The 20,218-nt window shown below is 38.9% G+C and overlaps 1 protein-coding gene across 1 annotated transcript in view; it reads left to right on the top strand.

Moving 5' to 3' along the window:
* Window positions 1-20,218, top strand: part of SLC49A4 (solute carrier family 49 member 4) — an 88,625-nt gene that overhangs the window by 12,200 nt on the left and 56,207 nt on the right. The window contains exon 3 of the mRNA NM_001101287.1: window positions 19,087-19,352. Coding sequence (NP_001094757.1) covers window positions 19,087-19,352 — 266 coding nt within the window. The remainder of the gene's footprint in view (window positions 1-19,086; window positions 19,353-20,218) is intronic.

Below are 20,218 nucleotides of genomic sequence, written 5' to 3' on the forward strand. Positions count from 1 at the left end.
TCTTAATCTGAGCAGCAGTAGGGTCAGACCTATATTACGTAAACTATTGATTTGAAGACTGTAGCACTGAACTGTAGGATTGATTACAGAGGGTTAAGAGTGCTAGCAGGAGACCAGAAAGGATGCAGTGGCCACTGCATGGTCATGACTCCAAGCTGGAGTCATCCTTTTGTTTCATTTGTTTATTCATTTATTAGTTCATTTATTCGAAAAAATTCACTGAACTTCTCCTGTGTGCCAAGCTGGTTTCTGCACATGGGGAATGCAGCAGAAAACACGGTAGGAAAATCTCTGCCTTGTGCAGTTTACATTCCAGCTGGGGAGACTGGCAATGCACTAGATAAATAAGTTAAATATATAGTATGTGCTGTGGGAAAAAAATAGGGAAGAAGGATTTGAAATAGGACAGAAGTGAAAGGATGGTAAAATTTCAGGAAAAAAATGGTTACTGGGAAGATACCTTTTGAGGGTGAAGCCTGGAGGAATGAATGGATGGATGATGTGTTATGTAAGGGGCAAGCATTCCAGGCAGAGCGAACGGCAAGTATAAAGGATGGGAAGAGAAGAGCAACCTGGCAGGGAGCCTGGCAGGGCTGGAGCCAAACCAGAGACTTTATGGGAAGAGGGCTGGGAAATGAGACCAGTCATGGGTGGCGACGGGAGTGTGAGACCAGGTCCTTCAAGACCTCGTAAGGACTTCAGCTTTTTTCAAGCTAGAAAATCTCTTCAGCTGTGAGCTGAAGAGAACCATGGTCACAGGCTGCTTTATTGAGGATGCAGGAGTGGGGAGACCAGGTAGGGAATCAGTGCAATAAAGCACATGAGGGATGATGCTGACTTGAGCCATAGTGGTGGCAGTGGTTGTGGTGAGGAGTGGTCAAATCTGATTATAGTTTGAAGGACCTGCTAATGGATTGAATAAAGGGAATAACAGGAAGTGAGGAGTCCAGAATGACTGTCTTACCCTGAGAAGTTGTGGGAATGGAAAGGATAGCATAGATGTCAGAGAGAACATGTGAGAAAGACATCAGAGGTGATATGACTGAGGTTGCACTCTGGAGACTCTGACATTGTTGATCCATTAACAGACACACGGGACCCAGGAGGAGAAGGAGGGGATTTTAGGTACAAGATGTTGACTTTTATTTGGAACAGAATTTTTCATTTTCAAAGTAAATGCTGTTCATTTTCAGATTTTCAAAGTATGTTATCTTTCCAGAAAATTGAGAGTATAAGTGTTCCATATTTTTAAAGGCAGATATCATTTGGGTTTCTGTGGAATGCTGGTCTTCATATCCTATCCTTCTGAGTGAGATTTTAACAGATGAGTTTCATTGTGTTTGAAATGTTCTTAATTTTTTCAAATATACAGGTGTTTTTTTTTTTAGAACATCTACAGTTTTTAAGTACAAACTTCAGTATAAACTGAAATTCAATAAAGTATTCTTTAAAAATGCTTCCTAGTATTTCTGGTAGCTTTTCTTCTGTTTTGGGCCATCTATTCTATTGCTTCTCTCTAGTTTTATATCCCTTCATATCCTTTCCAAATATAAAATTATAGGAATAATAAAGAGTTGACTCTGTGGTGGAGAAAATGGTATGAAAAATAAATAGAGCTCATAAAGAAATGTAAACAAAGATAGGAAAGAGAAGAAAGAAAGAATTCTCAGAGATTGAACCTTTCATAAAAAGAAAGTATAAATTGAATTCCTCATCCTTTGTGTGTTCACCTATCATATAAGGAATATGGGAATATTATCCCCTTGAAATGAGACTTCATTTATGTCCATGCAATATTTCTTTAGAGCAATATTATCAACAACACACATGCAGCTGTTACAATGAAAATGCTATAGTTAGAATGCTTATTTTTGACTAGAAGCCTTATTAAATTACCACTTTTAAGCTTAAGACTCCCACTTGACACTGAACCGGAAGGGATAAAGACCTTCTGTGCATTTGGCCAGCACTGAAACAAGTATTTAGCAATCTGTTTCTGTGCCCCTGTTTCACGCGAAGCTTTTTGAGCTTCTGACCCAGCCTTCTGAATAGTGACCCTGTACCTTTTACTTCCTGTATCTTAGCTTTTATGAGTCTTAAGACATGTGAGAAGCAGCTTTCTAATCAGCCCTTTCTTCAATCACAACTATTAATACCACCTTCCTAATGGTGTTTTACCTCTTCATAGTATCAGAATTTCTTTTATCTACATATAGATACGCCACTTTTCTCTTATTAACACCACAAATAAATAAGGAACTTAGAATAATGAACTATAAAGTATTTCTTCTATGGTTGGGAAGCAAATCATATATTAAAAAAATACTAGATGTCATTACTCTATAGTGTGAAATGCAATATGGCATGCCCAGTAAACAATTTACAGACTTCCAGAAGGTGAACTTACAGTAGGTTATATCTGCTTTTAATCGTAGGTGTATCCGATAATTACCATGACATATTATCTTTCAAAACAGTGTAATTTTTATTAACATTAATAATAGATTACTAACATATGATAAATAGTTAAATAGTATGGTTCTAGTAAACGTAGATTTTCTATAAATATACTCCATTGTAAAATGCTTTCCAGCTGAAAATCTTAAATTTAAAATGATCATAGCAGAAAAAAATGAGTTGTTTAGTAAATGGTTTTATGATAACTGCTTAGCTATCTGAAAAAAAAAGTGAGGAAGAGCCCTATATCTGTCCTGCCACTTAAGTAAATTCCAGTTGGATCAACCATTTAAGTATAAAATATGAACCATAGAAATATTAGAAGATGAGACTAATTTTAGAAGGGCAAAGACCTTCCAACTAAGACACAAATCTCAGAAGCCATAGAAAAGTATAATACTTTTGGCTACATAAAAGTTTAGAATATCTGCATGATTAAAAATACTATAAAAATACATATATATATATATATATATATATATATATATATATATATACACACACTATATAACAAAGTCAAAAGAAAAGTTAAAAACTGTGAAATGGTGTTAGAAAGTGTTCTAGTTTCATTCTTTTACAAGTGGTTGACCAGATTTCCCAGCACCACTTGTTAAAGAGATTGTCTTTAATCCATTGTATATTCTTGCCTCCTTTGTCAAAGATAAGGTGTCCATATGTGCGTGGATTTATCTCTGGGCTTTCCATTTTGTTCCATCGATCTATATTTCTGTCTTTGTGCCAGTACCATACCGTCTTGATAACTGTGGCTTTGTAGTAGAGCCTGAAGTCAGGTAGGTTGATTCCTCCAGTTCCGTTCTTCTTTCTCAAGATTGCTTTGGCTATTCGAGGATTTTTGTATTTCCATACAAATTGTGAAATTATTTGTTCTAGCTCTGTGAAGAATACCGTTGGTAGCTTGATAGGGATTGCATTGAATCTATAAATTGCTTTGGGTAATATACTCATTTTCACTATAATGATTCCTCCAATCCATGAACATGGTATATTTCTCCATCTATTAGTGTCCTCTTTGATTTCTTTCACCAGTGTTTTATAGTTTTCTATATATAGGTCTTTAGTTTCTTTAGGTAGATATATTCCTAAGTATTTTATTCTTTCCGTTGCAATGGTGAATGGAATTGTTTCCTTAATTTCTCTTTCTGTTTTCTCATTATTAGTGTATAGGAATGCAAGTGATTTCTGTGTGTTGATTTTATATCCTGCAACTTTACTATAGTCATTGATTAGTTGTAGTAATTTTCTGGTGGAGTCTTTAGGGTTTTCTATGTAGAGGATAGTGTCATCTGCAAATAGTGTGAGTTTTATTTCTTCTTTTCCAATTTGGATTCCTTTTATTTCTTTTTCTGCTCTGATTGCTGTGGCCAAAACTTCCAAAACTGTGATCCAAAAGTCTACAAGCAATAAATGCTGGAGAGGGTGTGGAGAAAAGGGAACCCTCTTACACTGTTGGTGGGAATGCAAACTAGTACAGCCACTATGGAGAACAGTGTGGAGATTCCTTAAAAAACTGGAAATAGAACTGCCTTATGATCCAGCAATCCCACTGCTGGGCATACACACTGAGGAAACCAGAAGGGAAAGAGACACGTGTGCCCCAGTGTTCATCGCAGCACTGTTTATAATAGCCAGGACATGGAAGCAACCTAGATGCCCATCAGCAGATGAATGGATAAGAAAGCAGTGGTACATATACACAATGGAGTATTACTCAGCCATTAAAAAGAATACATTTGAATCAGTTCTAATGAGGTGGATGAAACTGGAGCCTATTATACAGAGTGAAGTAAGCCAGAAAGAAAAACACCAATACAGTATACTAACACATATATATGGAATTTAGAAAGATGGTAACAATAACCCTGTGTATGAGACAGCAAAAGAGACACTGATATATAGAACAGTCTTATGGACTCTGTGGGAGAGGGAGAGGGTGGGAAGATTTGGGAGAATGGCATTGAAACATGTATAATATCATGTATGAAACGAGTTGCCAGTCCAGGTTCGATGCACGATACTGGATGCTTGGGGCTGGTGCACTGGGACGACCCAAGGGATGGTATGGGGAGGGAGGAGGGAGGAGGAAGGAGGGTTCAGGATGGAGAACACATGTATACCTGTGGTGGATTCATTTCGATATTTGGCAAAACTAATACAATATTGTAAAGTTTAAAAATAAAATAAAATTTAAAAAAAAACTGACATGTTTGCAACAATAAGACAAATGGATAATTTCCTTAGTTGAAAAGAACTCCGTCAAATCAATAAGAAAAATAGCAAGTCAGTAGGAAAATGAGTGATAGACATGAGCAAGTAATTACAGAAATTGAAATACAAATCTTAAGAAAAGATACGCAACAACTTCATCATAGTTAAAGAAAATTGAAAAAGCAACTGTATGTCTGATTATTAGCAAAGATGAAAAAGTATGATAATGTGCTGTGTTGCCTGAGGTATAGGGGAAAAAATAGGTGTTACAAGTAATTTGGAGAATTCTATTTAGAGGGCATTTTTATAGTATTTATTAAATTAAAAATGTACATGTCCTTTAACCCAATAGTTGTCCTTCTAGAAAATTAGCCCACATATAAAGCTATATCATTTTGGAAGGACAGTCATGTTTGTGTGGTTTTGCTTGTAATAGCAAAATGCTGTTTACAACCCAAATGTCTTCAGCAGAGGGGTAGTGATGATGAAGTATACAGTGAAATAGTACGTAGCTGTGAAAGGGGAGTAAAAGTTCTGTTAAGTGCTGATTTGGAAATATTTCCAAGATATATTGTTGAGTTTGAGAAAAGACAAAGTTATAATATTATGTTTAATATATTCCTACTTAGAAAAAAAGTGGGAGGGATGTATTTGTCCAGGACTGTTGCTGAAAGAAACCATTACTGTTGGTTGTTTCTAAGGAGGAAGCCTGGGAACCTAGAAGTCTGCGGTGGAAAGGAGAGTTACTTTTTATTTTATACTCTTAACTCTGCTTGAGAATATCTTTACCTTGTGCTAATCTTACGTTTTGGAGTGAAAACACTAAGAGAATCTAAAATGATCACATCAGATCTTCAATAATGAGAATAAGAGAAAGAAAGATAAGAGACTGCTTTTCTGAGTGTGAAAACAATGAAAGAAATCACAAGGGAAAGATGTGTAGATTTGATTATATAAACCCTGAACCCTCATGCTTCTAAGATAAGTTGTAAAATTAAAATACAAACTAGCAAAAATATGTGTTGTAAATATATCTAACCTAAAATAATATTAAAAGTATAAGCACTTATGAAAGAAAATGGACATAATACATATACTTAACAAATGTTGGTTCCTAGATTTCATTATTTAAATCAAAACTTGGGAGTCAACTTTTATTGACAGTCTATTTATTTGTAAAGGATAGGCTAAGCTGTGTAAAAAGATAAAAAATACACAAGTTCAATAAATAAATTTATTTTTCTCCTAAAGAACAGTCTGAAAGATAATGGGCTGCCCCAGACCAGGTAGGCAGCTCTGTTCCAGGGACTCAAGTTCCTTTTCTGTTGTTCTAACATCCCCTGTGGTAATATTCCTGTCCAGGTGGTCAAAGCTGACTCATTATCATGCTTTCATTCCAGTCCACAGGAAGGAAAAATAGGACGTCCAGGGCAAGTGACTACGTCTTTAGGTGTTGACCAGGAAGCTGTATGTATCAATTCTAATCACACCCCACTGGTACAGACTTAGTCATATGGCCACACCTGTCTGCAAGAGGAGCTAGACATGTAGCTCAGCAGCCATGCCCCCAGTTAAAATGCAAGGATGCTAAAGAAAAAAAAAAAAGATACAGCTATCACAGGACTGGAAAAGGTCAGTTTTCATTCCAATCCCTAAGAAAGGCAACGCCAAAGAATGCTCAAACTACCGCACAGTTGCACTCATCTCACATGCTAGTTGAAGAAGGCAATGGCACCCCACTCCAGTACTCTTGCCTGGAAAATCCCATGGATGGAGGAGCCTGGTAGGCTGCAGTCCATGGGGTCGCTAAGAGTCAGACATGACTGAGTGACTTCACTTTCATTTTCCACTTTCATGCATTGGAGAAGGAAATGGCAACCCACTCCAGTATTCTTGCCTGGAGAATCCCAGGGATGGGGAAGCCTGGTGGGCTGCTGTCTATTGGGTCTCACAGAGTCAGACACGACTGAAGCGACTTAGCAGCAGCCGCAGCGCACACTAGTAAAGTAATGCTCAAAATTCTCCAAGCCAGGCTTCAACAATACATGAACGATGAACTTCCAGATGTTCAAGCTGGTTTTAGAAGAGGCAGAGGAACCAGAGATCAAATTGCCAACATTCGTTCGATCATCAAAAAAGTGAGAAAGTTCCAGAAAAAAAATCCATTTCTGCTTTATTGACTGTGCCAGAGCCTTTGACTGTGTGGATCACAATAAACTATGGAAAATTCTTAAAGAGATGGGAATACCAGACCACCTGACCTGCCTCCTGAGAAATCTGTATGCAGGTCAGAAAGCAACAGTTAGAACTGGACATGGAACAACAGACTGGTTCCAAATAGGAAAAGGAGTATGTGAAGGCTGTATATTGTCACCTTGCTTATTTAACTTATATGCAGAGTACATCATGAGAAACACTGGGCTGGAGGAAGCACAGGCTGGAATCAAGATTGCTAGGAGAAATATCAATAACCTTAGATATGCAGATGACACCACCCTTATGGCAGAAAGTGAAGAAGAACTAAAGAACCTCTTGATGAAAGTGAAAGAGGAGAGTGAAAAAGTTGGCTTAAAGCTCAACATTCAGAAGACAAGAATCATGGCATCCAGTCCTATCACTTCATGGCAAATAGATGGAGAAACAGTGAAAACAGTGGCAGACTTTATTTTGAGGGGGCTCCAAAATCACTGCAGATGGTGATTGCAGCCATGATAAAAAGATGCTTACTCCTTGGAAGAAAAGTTATGACCAACCTAGACAGCATATTAAAAATCAAAGACATTACTTTGCCAACAAAGGTCCATCTAGTTAAGGCTACGGTTTTCCCAGTAGTCATGTATGGATGTTGGACTATAAAGAAAGCTGAGCACCGAAGAATTGATGCTTTTGAACTGTGGTGTTGGAGAAGACTTGAGAGTCTCTTGGACTGCAAGGAGATCCAACCAGTCCATCCTAAAGGATATCAGTCCTGAATATCCATTGGAAGGACTGATGTTGAAGCTGAAACATCAATACTTAGGCCACCTGATGTGAAGAACTGACGCATTTGAAAAGACCCTGATGCCGGGAAACATTGAAGGTAGGAGGAGAAGGGGACGACAGAGGATGAGATGGTTCAATGGCATCATGGACTGAATAGACAAGAGTTTGAGTAAACTCTAGGAGATGGTGATGAACAAGGAGGTCTGGTGTGCTGCAGTCCATAGGGTCACAAAGAGTCGGACATGACTAAGTGACTGAACTGAACTGATCACAGTGTAAACAGAGATAGTGGTACAAAGCACTCAATTAAGCAGTGCTCTTCTGGGTAGGAAATCTAAGCCAGAAGCAAGTACATCCTGTTGAAGATTATGGAAGCCTCATTTTCCCCATGGAATGTCATATTTGGCTTCTTTTTGTAGAAGTGGGAGGATTTGTCCTATGTCCCATGTAACAAAGTTGGTTTGTAAATTAATTTAGGAAATAATAGCAACAACAACAACTACAAATGCATGGCTACTATAACGAAAGAAAGGGGAAATGGATGTAAAAAGACAGTTAATAGTCTCTGCTATCTAATGTCTTCATGTGCCCCCTCTGCCTATACAGAAAACATGTTCGTCCTTCCTCAAAGGAGAAAATCCACAGTTCTGTCCAGTCGCTGCATCTAGCCTGAAAACTAGAATCTCTGGCTTCTATCAGGTCTTCATGGTTCTCTGGGAGTAACTCCTTTGATTGTTCTCTGAGATTTTTGGCTTTGAGCTTGGGAAGGCTCTTTTTGGGTCCATTGTTCTTAGAGAATACACCTGCAGTTGCAACATATGCCATTCTTAGGGGCTGTGTCTTTTGTGTTTGCTGATGTTGATTTGGGGACCTCAGGATTGCTTTAGGAATCAAGCAGTCTTTAAGTTTGGTAGAACCATTTTGTGGTGTCTTTGGTGACACACTTCCCTCAAACACTTAGTAGGCTTCTTCTTTACTTATATCCCAGAGAAGGCAATGGCACCCCACTCCAGTACTCTTGTCTGGAAAATCCCATGGATGGAGGAGCCTGGTGGGCTGCAGTCCGTGGGGTCTCACAGAGTCGGACACGACTGAAGCGACTTAGCAGCAGCAACAGCTACTTATATCCAGTAGGTTCATGTAAATGTAGCCACACCCAAAGATTTTTACTTAAGGCTATGGTTCTTACTCCTGCTGAATCTCCTTTCCTATACGCCTTTTGTGCTCAGCTTATCCCTTTCCCCTCAATTTCATGGTGGCTACGTGGATGCCGTCTGTAAAAAGTTAGGCCTGGGTTGGAAAATAACACCTTTAATTCGATCTTTGCTGCTAGACAGGCTCTGAAAGACATTATTTCCTGCCATTTAAAGATACAGAAGTAACCTGAGGCTTCAAATTCCTAGATTCTCATAAATTTGGATAGCAGGCCTTGGGCAAAGAGAAACTGTCTTAGCAGAGCTCTTGTCCCTTCTGTCTATGCTGGCAAACCAGCCAACACTTGTTTGCCTCCGCCTCTCTTGTGGTGCCATCCTAAAATCAGCAAGAGGTGGGAAACAGAGTAGTCTTCTGATATTTTTCACCCAGTTCTAGGTAATCACAAGCAGTGGTTTTGCTGTATCTCACAAATCACCTGCCTTTTCGGCCTGCAGCCTAACCACTAAGCCAGTGCCAAATATGTTATGCCTTTCCAAATGCAAAATCCTATTCTGCAGCTAATTTCTCAATCAAGGAACAGTTAAGCTGTTATAATGAGGTGTCTCAAAATATAGTAAGTCAAACAAGATAGTATTTCTTTCTAATGTGATAGTCCAGAGTTGGCAGGGAGGCCTAGGCATAGGCAGCTCTGTCCTACAAAGGGACCTGAGTTCCTTTATCTTGTTGCTCCCCTAGGGAGATGACCTTAGCAGGACAGTCCAGAGCAATGCATCAGCACTGTAGTCACATTTCATCCTATATGAAGACGGAGAGGGGGACCAGGGAGAGCATTTTGTTCTCATGGGAGTGACCTTGAAATCCTCCTACTCTCATCACATTGGCCCAGACTTGGTAATAAGGCCCCACCTCGCTGCAAGGGGAGCTTGGAAATGCAGACTGTAACTTACCCTAGCACAAACTTGGGGTGTTCTGTACCTAAAAGGAAATTAGAAATAGTTTATTGTCTCTACCACAGGCAATCTGGCTGTCTATTTAGGAGAAAAAGATCATATTAGATCCTCATTTCATACCACGCACCAAAATAAATTCAGATGAACTAAATGGTTAAATATTTAATTGAAAAACAACATATAGGAATATTTATCTGATCTCTACATAGAAATTTTTTTTCTAAAGTATGAAAAACAGAGGAAAATTATAAAGAGAAAAGTTGATAGATGTGGCCATTTATTAATTATTAAGTGTAAACACTCAAGTCTCTTATATAAAATGGTATAGAACAGCCTGCCTTCCATATCTGGCATGCAGAACTTGTGAATAGACAGGGCCAACTGTATTAATGTTTTGTTGGATTGCCCAACTTTGTGTTGCTGAAATGTGCTAGGAGCTCTCTTTTATGTTTGTTCAAATAAAGCATACGTTTATCCACCATAAAAAAATTAAATGTACAGATTGTTAAGCTTAAAACAGAATTGGCCAAAAGGAAAAATATTTGTCAAAATAAAGGCAAGAACAGGTAAATAAATATATATAAATATATTAAGCACTCATTCAAAATAAGAAAAATTGTAGTATACCAATGGAAAAAAAGAACAGTAGTCAAAAAAGAAATACAGATTAAAATAAGGAGTTGCCTTTTGGCCTTACCAAGTGTGGTAGGCAGAATAATGACCCCATCCCCCAAAGATGTCCACCTTCTAATACCCAGAACCTGTGAATGTATTCTGTTACATGGCAAAGGAGAGCTTCAATTATAGATGGGATTAGGTTTGGTAATCATCTGACCCTAAAATAGGAAGAGTATCCTGGGTTATCCAGGTGTGCCCAGTGTAATCATAAAAGCCCTTAAATAAGAGATAGAAGAGGATGTCAGAGAGATGCAATGTGAAAAGAACTCAAATCCCTGTTGCTGGCTTTGAAGATACAGGAAGGGGGCCAGGAACCAAGGAAAGCTGGCATCTGGCAGAAGCTGATAGAGGCAAGGAAGCAAATTCTTCTCCAGAGCCTCCAGAAGGGAACACAGCCATGCCACACTTTGACTTTAGCTCAGTGAGACCCCTGTTGGACTCCTGATTTACAGAACTGTAAGAGAATAAATGAGTCTTGTCTTAAAACCACTAAATTTGTGGTAATTTGTTAAAACATCAGTAGAAGACTAACACACCAAATTTGTGTGTGTGGGTATTGTTTATTTTTCTATTAAAATTGAAAAAAAATATTTTTATTTTTATGTGCATATTTTTAAAATATGGGTACTCGGTGCTGGTGGGACAGACACTGCTGACCACTGTTGATGGGAATGTAAATTACTTCAGACTATTCTGAAATACAACTTTGGAGTATATTTCATAAGGGGCTTCCCTGTTGGCTCTGAAGAATCCCTCTGCCAGTGTAGGAGACAGTTTCAATCCCTGGGTCGGGAAGATCCCCTGGAGAAGGGAATGGCCACCCACTCCAGAATTCTTGCCTGGAAAATTCCATGGACAGAGGAGCCTGGTGAGCTACAGTCCATAGGGTTGCAAAAGAGTTGGACACAACTTAGCGACTAAACAACAAGAAAATCTTCATACCCTCCAACCTGTTGAGCCTAAGGAAACAATTTGGAAATGGCAAATATTTTCATACAGAGATTATCACAACTGCACTATTAATATTAGCAAATAAGTAACAAACATTAGGAAAATGTCAAGTGAGTTTTCGTACATCTGTATGATACACTATCAATGGAGCCATTAACAATCATGATTGTAAAGAATGAAATGAAAAAATGCTTATGTAGAGTATAAAGTTAAAATGATTTAGTACATAAAACTGTATTTTCAATATAATATCTATGATTACCTGTGCCTAAGTCTTAAGTGGGAGATGCATTTAAAAAAGGAAAAAAAAAGACTGAAAAATCAAGATTAGTAGTGATTATGTGAGTTACTGAATTATTGAACGTATGGATTCTTTTCTTCTCTATACACTTATTTAGTATACTTTTAAACTAAGAGAATAAAATAAAAGTTATGAGACAAGGAAAATGTTATGAGCCCAAGTAGGGGGAAGTAGTAGGTCTCTCAGACCAGGGCTAAGTCCGTTTTTCCCCCATGCCTTGCTGAGAGATTATCGTATTTGGCCTTAATAATAATCCTGTGAAATAAAGTACCTTTTGGGAAATTGAAACAGAAAGAGAGTAAGTGGTTCACCAAAGATTATACAGTTAATAAATTTAGCTAAGGCTAGAAGATGTCTTTTGATATCTAACCAATATTCTTTTTTATCGTGTGTTTTTATGAACTTTCTATAACTGTTCGTGAGAAGTTATTATTATAAGCTTCTTTAGGGCCAAGACTTTAGTATTTATTTTTATATTACCTTTAATGTCTATCTGAAGATGCCTTGACCATAGTAGATGTGCAGTAGATACTTTTAATTGACTCATAACTGGCCAAAATTACTAAAGGGTACAAAAGGGAAATAGATTTTCATAAAAGAAACTGAGGCTATGGTAAAAATCTTAAGAAAGCCCATTCTTTTTCACCATTTCACTCTGTTTCTCCCTTCCTTTCTTTTTCCTGTAATTAATTCATAACATCTCTGACCTTTTTTATTATCTTCTTACACTAATAAAGGAAAGCTATTACTAGCACTTTGAACCATTGTCAATATCCAGGAAATTCTTTAACACAAGAGTTTATTCTCATGAAAGATGATTAAGAATTGGAAGTTGAGAGAAAGCTTCTGAACCACTGGCATGTTAAGTGTTAGAGATGAGTATTTTTATGGATTCTAAATCATAAAAATGCATTGAATTTAAGTTAAGAGTACTGGACTTAACGGTAAGGAAATAGCTGCTCAGTTTCTAAAATGTTGACTCTTTAATGTTATCCCCAGTGCTAGTTATGATTCTCTGCACATAATAAAAATATGCTAGCTACTGCATGCCTTTTGGAGAAGGCAATGGCACCCCACTCCAGTACTTTTGCCTGGAAAATCCCATGGACGGAGGAGCCTGGTAGGCTGCAGTCCATGGGGTCGCTAGAGTCAGACACGACTGAGCGACTTCACTTTCACTTTTTACTTTCATGCATTGGAGAAGGAAATGGCAACCCACTCCAGTGTTCTTGCCTGGAGAATCCCAGGGGGAGCCTGGTGGGCTGCCGTCTCTGGGGTCGCACAGAGTCGGACACGACTGAAGTGACTTAGCAGCAGCAGCAGCAGCATGCCTTTAGATCTGAGAACCTTGGGTTATTTCAATAATCAATGATTTTTATCATCACTGTTAGTTACAGAGAACCTTCAGAATGAGGCCATGTGGAAGAGTAGAAAGATTCGTGGACTGATGAAATCAGGTTTAATTTTGATTTCTGGTCTTGTCTTAACCATTAGCTAGTATGACTTTGGAACTCCCCCCACTAATACTTTCTGGAGAAAGAATGTTATAAATAAGTTATAAAATAAGTGTGATTTAAAATATATTATTAGCTTTTCTGGAACTTAGGGTTTTTTTTATAAAATGAAGAGGATAGGTTATCTTGCTGAGGTTTGAAGTCTCTTCCAACTATAAAAATTCTAATTCTGAAACATCATATTATTCTAAGTAGAAAATAATTTAAGAATCCTAGGTATTTGTTCCAGAATGTCAGAAAGCAGAAGATTGGGATGCAAAATATCATTACATACAAGCTAAAATGTCGAGTTTGTGAGAAAACGTTAACTTAGAGGTCTTCAGTTTGAACTTTAGCTGTTGGCATTTCTTTGAAAAGCTATAGTATATTGAATCATATGAAAAGGAATACAGCTGTGCATAAATGCTACACCATGTCCCTCTGAGCCCCAGCCTCTCCACAACAGGAGCAGTGTTTGATGTGCACAGGACCAAGGCAAACAGCCCAGCCATGGCAGGGGTCCCCAGGCTCAGCAGTACTGATGCTGCTGGACTGCTAGCCCACTTCCTGGCCTTTACCACCCGATTCTACCAGTGCTGGAGAAACTCCCAAAGCTCTGATCTAATCTTCTCAGCCCACTAGGAAATTCCCCTGTTTTCCACCTGGCCTGTGGGGAAGGCACAAACTAGGCCTCAAGTAGGCAGAAGCTAGGTAAAGAGAACAAAATTGACAAGAAAAAAGACCTGAGAAAGAAGGGAAGAAAAGGAAGTTTGGTGGGCTAGGGGGAGAGATGAGAGGGAGTAAATTAAGGGGCCAGTGAGAGGAGACTGGGATGAAGGAAAGCCTTGCACAACTGTCACAGCTTGAGCTGCAGAGGTCAGGACACCTGCAGCCTCCTAACCAATGTATGACTACCCATCTTCATCAGGCGCAGAGTTTCAGGTGAGGAAGCCAGGGTTAGACCCCTCGAATTAACCAGTCCGCTTCCTTCAGAAGCTCCCTTATGCTCCCGAGCTTATTGCCCAGGAGACAAAACTACGTCCTCGTTCTGCTAATTTCTGCCTGCCCTCCTGTGGTGCACGACACTTGAGACAGTGCTGAAGCCTTGACCTTGCTCTTACCGCCCTCAGTGTCTTTTTCCAAAAGTTTTGTTTCCCAAATTTGGGGGAAATTTTGTTTTTTGTTTTGCTGACTATAAGCTTTTTAAAACCTAAAAGTGGAACTGATGTGATGTATGTGGTAGAACCTTGTGAGGTTTGAACCGCGTGATCCCAGTTCCTTGTTCTTGGATCCTAGAGAACATCCCCACTCTCTTCTCACTCTGGGGAGTTTAGAAACCAGAGTCCTGACCCACAAGGAACTTAGCTGATAACTGCAAAACAAAACTAAAGCACATAGTGGTGATCCAGAAAAATTAACATTAAGTTATGATATCTACTTAACAGAAAATTGTGGATAACACCTCTTTTGTTTTTCTGTGTTTTTTTTAACACCCAACTCAGATCAATAGTTACAAATTTCTGAAAGCCATCTTCTTTCAGGAGTGCCTTGAAAGCTTTAGGACAATCACAACAAGTTGCATTTCTCTCTCAGCACATGAAGGCAGAGAGACTTTTCTGTTCAGACTGTTCATTTGAGCTGCGTGTTTTTCCTTTTCACACTGTTAAGCTTATGTACCTAATTCTTGTTCTGGCATCTGTTTTTAACAACTGTAATGAAGAGTCTAAATGTAAATTTCCATTTTCTTACACGTCTGACTTCCATCCTCAACAGTCTGCTAAAACTGCCTCTGCTCAGATCATGGAAGACCTCCTTGTTACCGAGGAGCTTATGTTTCAGTTAAACCCTCTTTCTGTTTGATTTAAAACCATTGGCCCCTCACTTTCCACTTTTTTAAACCCTTTTCTTAGTTACTATGACACCAGCCTTTCTTGCTTTTCATTTTTTTTCTACCTCTGTAATTGCTCCTTCTCAATCGTCTTTCTAGACTCCTCTTCCTCTGACTGTTTAAAAGTGATGGTTCTCCAGAGTTTCTTCCTCAACCCCATCATATGTCTCATCTCAGACCTCTTTCCTTAGCCTGTGACCTGTAGTCAAGCACTTACTGGACATTTTTACAGAATTATGAATGTCACCCCCCACATCTAGTCATTCACGTAACCATACCTATTGTACCACCACAACAGCCCTCCGAACCATCCCTTTTCTGTACCCACTGTTGTTGCCAGTGCCAGCAAACCCTTGCCCTAGACTCCATGCCTGAGGGGATTCTACTCTGGATTTCCTTCAGCTTTGCCATTCCCTATGTGGTGAGGAGTCTGTAGGGCCAAAGAGGCGTGTCTGCCCTGCCCCTCAGCACTTTCTAGCTACACAAGACCCCAGCAGTCCCTGCACTGCCTCTTTCCCAGGTCTGTTCTTCTGAGGATGAACTGCATCCCTGGGTGTGCTCCCTGGGCCCAAAGGGTAGCTAAGGGGCAGCTGTTTGGAAGAGGATAGATGGAGCTTGGATGGGATTGGACCTTCAGGTCCATGTGCGAATATTATGAAGCTCCTGTGTTGTAGACCAGAGTCAGAGGTCAGAGGACAAGGAAGGCGGACCACTTGCCTTACTCTCGTCACAGGCCTGACAAGCTTACTAGTTATTGCCTTATTTTTCTTTATATTCCTGATATAGTGCTGGTAAGTGACTTCAGCTACTCTACTTAAAGAGTTTTAACTTTAATTTTAAATTCCCATCCACCTATTGCTATCACAGTCCCTACCCAATACACAATGAATACTCAGTACATATTGGTTGAATGAATTAAACAACACACAGTTTGTATTGAAGAATTTATAATTATTTCCTCTTCTTAATTGTCATTTTTAAAGAATTTATGGTAATGTTTTGTATGATTTTATTATGTCTTAGGGTCAGCACTTTTTCAGGAAAAAACATACCTCTAATTTTGCATTACTATTAAATGGAAAAACTATATATATGTGTGTGTGTGTATATATATATGTAACAATTTTATTTCTAAATATATTTTTACAAACAAATTAACTTCTTAAAATAGGGTAAGTTAATGGTAGGTGACAGAAACCTATGTCAGACAAACATGAAAATCTTTACATTACAGATTGGTGTTGTGCCGTGGTCACCAGATGGCAGTGCTTATAACCAATTAGTAAGTGACAAGTCCTGAGGGGTTGTAGGATACAAATTCAGGAAGGAAGAGAACTAAGTTCTGGAAGATTTAAATATGCTGGGAAGAGCAGGGACTGGATTTCCCTGCCAGATTTCCCACGAATTCAGAAGATAACCCCCAATCCTGTAGGTTCCAGTTCTCCTACTGAACTCATTTATGAGGAGTGCATTTATGTATGATGACTTTTAATGCAAAAAAAAAACACAAAAAATAACACACAAAAAAGCACACAATTATTTAAATTAGAATAATTTTTAAAGACCAAATCAGCATGTTTTTCACTGTAATTTTTCACTTGATAATCCATGTTGTAGATGCACAAAGACCCCAGCAATCCCAAGTTTGGTGACCTTTTAGACTTATATGCCATCTGAATTGTCCTTAGTACCATATGACTTTAGCAAGTATACTTGTGTTAGAAATATCCAGATCTGTGCATTGAGTAAACTGGACTAGGATGGTCCTCATATTATCTCAAGCTCACATGTTCTATGACACGTACATTTGCTGCTTGGAAAATAATCTTTTCATGATTCCACTGAGAGGTAGCAAAAGCTGAGCCATGGCAATTATTTGAGTTTTACACCTTAATTTTCAGGATGCATTCTGTTTTATCAAGTGGTTTTTAAAAAATATTTCTTTATTTGTTTGGCTGCACTGGGTCTTAGTTCTGGCACACAGGATCTTGAGTTTCGGCCTGTGAACTCCTGGCTGTGGCATATGGGATCTAGTTCCCTGACCAGGGACTGAGCCTGGTTCCCCTGAGTTGGGGTCACCAGGCAAGTGTTTTTTTGTTTTTTTTTTTTTCGATATCTTTCCATGTTCTCCTTCCACTCTTAACATATTTAGGCATAATAAGACTTGCTCATTCCAATGCTTCTCCTTCTAGATGGGATGAGTCTTTCAGGAACACCTCATTAAAGGTGTTAAATATCACAGTAGCTGCCATTATGAGCCATCATGCATTGTTTGACTGTTGTACCGTCACGAGTCATGATTAAGGGAGTCATGATTAAAACCACTTAATGACAGTGTTTCAAGAATATTTCTATGATGAAATTGCTGTGTGACAGCTGAGGATCCTCTGGCATTTGGAGGAGGTATTTGGTTTATAAACAGTTTAATTGTGTTTGTCATTTAGAAAATAGTTCCCCTTACATGAACATATTTTTAAATGTCTTTGGTTCCCTAAATTTAGTAATATTAATGATTCTGGAAGCTATTTTGCCTTCAAATAACTTTTCCAACACGTACAAAGGTTTGAGCAGACGTAATTCACATATTCTACTTCCCACTCACTTATGCTTCTACATTAAGAGCCCTACTTTTACCCACATGCCTGTTTATTTTCCCTTCTACATTCAAAAAACTTTTATCAAGGTGGTACTTGTTAAAAGGAAGATTTGACACCTACATGGTGGTTAAAAAGCAAAAGGAGCAGAAAGAAAAAGTAGTATCATATATATGACATGTATACTGTTCCTTTCATTTCCTTTACCTCCAAAGCAGAAGAGGTTGACTCACTTCCCTTTTTTGGTCTGTGCTTTTTGAACTTCTGACTTCTTTTCTCCTTCAAGGCTACTTTTGAATGTGAATGTTTGTGGTGGGGGTGGAAAAAGAAATGTGGGAAAAGGGTTTTCAGGTTCCGTGTTCATCAGGGAACAGGACAGAGCGCTGAACAGAATATGGTAATGAGGAAGGGTGAGCTCAAGAACAAATGAAATGGAAGCAAGGAACTACTCTTCACTAAGCCTTGCAATTAAAGTCTGAGACTGGAAAGGACCTAGGGATCTGTAATTATAGTACCTTCACCTAACAAATACTCACGGCATGCAGACTGAAATTAAACTAATCTCTTCATTTTATGGGAGAAGGAATGGAATCCCACAAAGACATATTACCCAGGAGCATTAAAGTAGTGAGGTGCAGACCAAATCCTCTGATTCCTTGACCAGTTCCTCTTCCATTAGAAGATTCTTTAATGTTTATTTTTCCTTTTTTTGTATTTCCGTTATCCTGCAGAGAGTAGATGTGAAATGTTGAGCTCATTTGTGTTATTTGTAGGGCTGGAGGCACTTCCTAGGTTTCTATAAGTGGCGGTCTCAGAGGATATGGAATTGGGAGTCAGACCTAGGTCTGAATCTTAGCTTTGCCTGTTAGCACTTGGGCAAGTTTTTTCATGTTTCCAAGCCAAAGCTTTCACATTTCAGTAAATGGAGATGATAATATCTTGCACATTATGTTGTGATAATAAGTAAAACAAGGTTACTGAAAGTATTTACTTTGGTACATGGCACAGATCACAGGCTTCAGTAAGTATTTGTGAAATGACTAAGGGGTGACCATCAGTGTATTAGGGTTATATGCAGTTGTTGGTGTGTTTGTGGCTTTCCAGGTGGCGCTAGTGGTAAAGAACCTGCTTGCCAGTGCAGAAGACGTAAAAGATATAGGTTCCATTTCTGGGCCAGAAAGATCCCCTGGAGGAGGAAATGGCAACCCACTCCAGTATTCTTGCCTGGAGAATCAGATTGGTGTATTTGATTTCCCTCGCAGAGAGTCACCATACTTTACCTTTCGGGTGTCTCTTGTTCTTTATAGATATGTATTCTTATTGCTGTAGTAAACACTGTTGGCTAACTTCTTTTTGTCTAGAAGATGCCTATTTTAGCTGCCTCACAGCCTTTTAATTTGTTTGATTCCAGACTAATCCATGGAGGACAGCTGTTAAATGGATTGGCAGGTCCAACTGTAATGAACGCAGCTCCATTCCTGTCCACAACATGGTTCTCTGCAGACGAGCGGGCCACTGCCACAGCTATCGCGTCGATGCTCAGCTACCTCGGGGGAGCTTGTGCGTTTTTAGTTGGACCGCTTGTCGTCCCAGCTCCCAATGGGACAGCACCTCTTCTTGCTTCAGAGAATAGCAGGACCCACATTAAAGATCTCATAGAGACTGTGTTATACGCAGGTATTTTAAACCTTATTTTCTTCCTGTTATATTTTGTCTTTTATCCCTGGCATTTTCACTCTACTTTTTGTATACCAGATCACTTCTTATAAAATAGAGGACTGCTGCTGCTGCTGCTGCTAAGTCGCTTCAGTCGTGTCCGACTCTGTGCGACCCCATAGATGGAAGCCCACCAGGCTCCCCCATCCCTGGGATTCTCCAGGCAAGAACACTGGAGTAGGTTGCCATTTCCTTCTCCAGCACATGAAACTGAAAAGTGAAAGTGAAGTCGCTCAGTCATATCTGACTCTTAGTGACCCCATGGACTACAGCCCACCAGGCTCCTCCATCCATGGGATTTTTCAGGCAAGAGTACTGGAGTGGGGTGCCATTTCCAACTAATCCATACATATTCATATGTGTGCTTCCCTTTCATATAGTATGGAGATGCCTATTTAAAACTTACCCTTTCTAGGAAGTGTAGTAAGTTTAAAATGTATTATTGCTACATGAAAGGTTATTTCTTAACTTTACTCTTCCCATCCGTTTACAGTTAAGAACTGTATAACGCCTTGTCTAGTGTCTTCTAGATATCGTGTAAAAAACTGAACATAACAATCTATGATACATATTTGTTAAGCCTCTATCTGTAGGTGTTAAGTCCATTTTCTCCCTGTAGTTTCCTGTTGTTGGCCATGTTCTCTAACTTCATAAACGTAGATCACCCATGATTTTCATTTCCTACTCTCTGTATGTTTATTCTATTAATAAGGGATGTTGACCTTTTCAAAACATTTTCTAGGTCCTTTCTCTTTATTTTAGACTCAAGCCCTAGTCCACTCTTAAATCTTAAGTATATTGCCTCTCCCCGTAGACCTGTTCATTAT

The sequence above is a fragment of the Bos taurus genome, chromosome 1 (genome assembly GCF_002263795.3).
Source record: "Bos taurus isolate L1 Dominette 01449 registration number 42190680 breed Hereford chromosome 1, ARS-UCD2.0, whole genome shotgun sequence".
NCBI lineage: Eukaryota > Metazoa > Chordata > Mammalia > Artiodactyla > Bovidae > Bos > Bos taurus.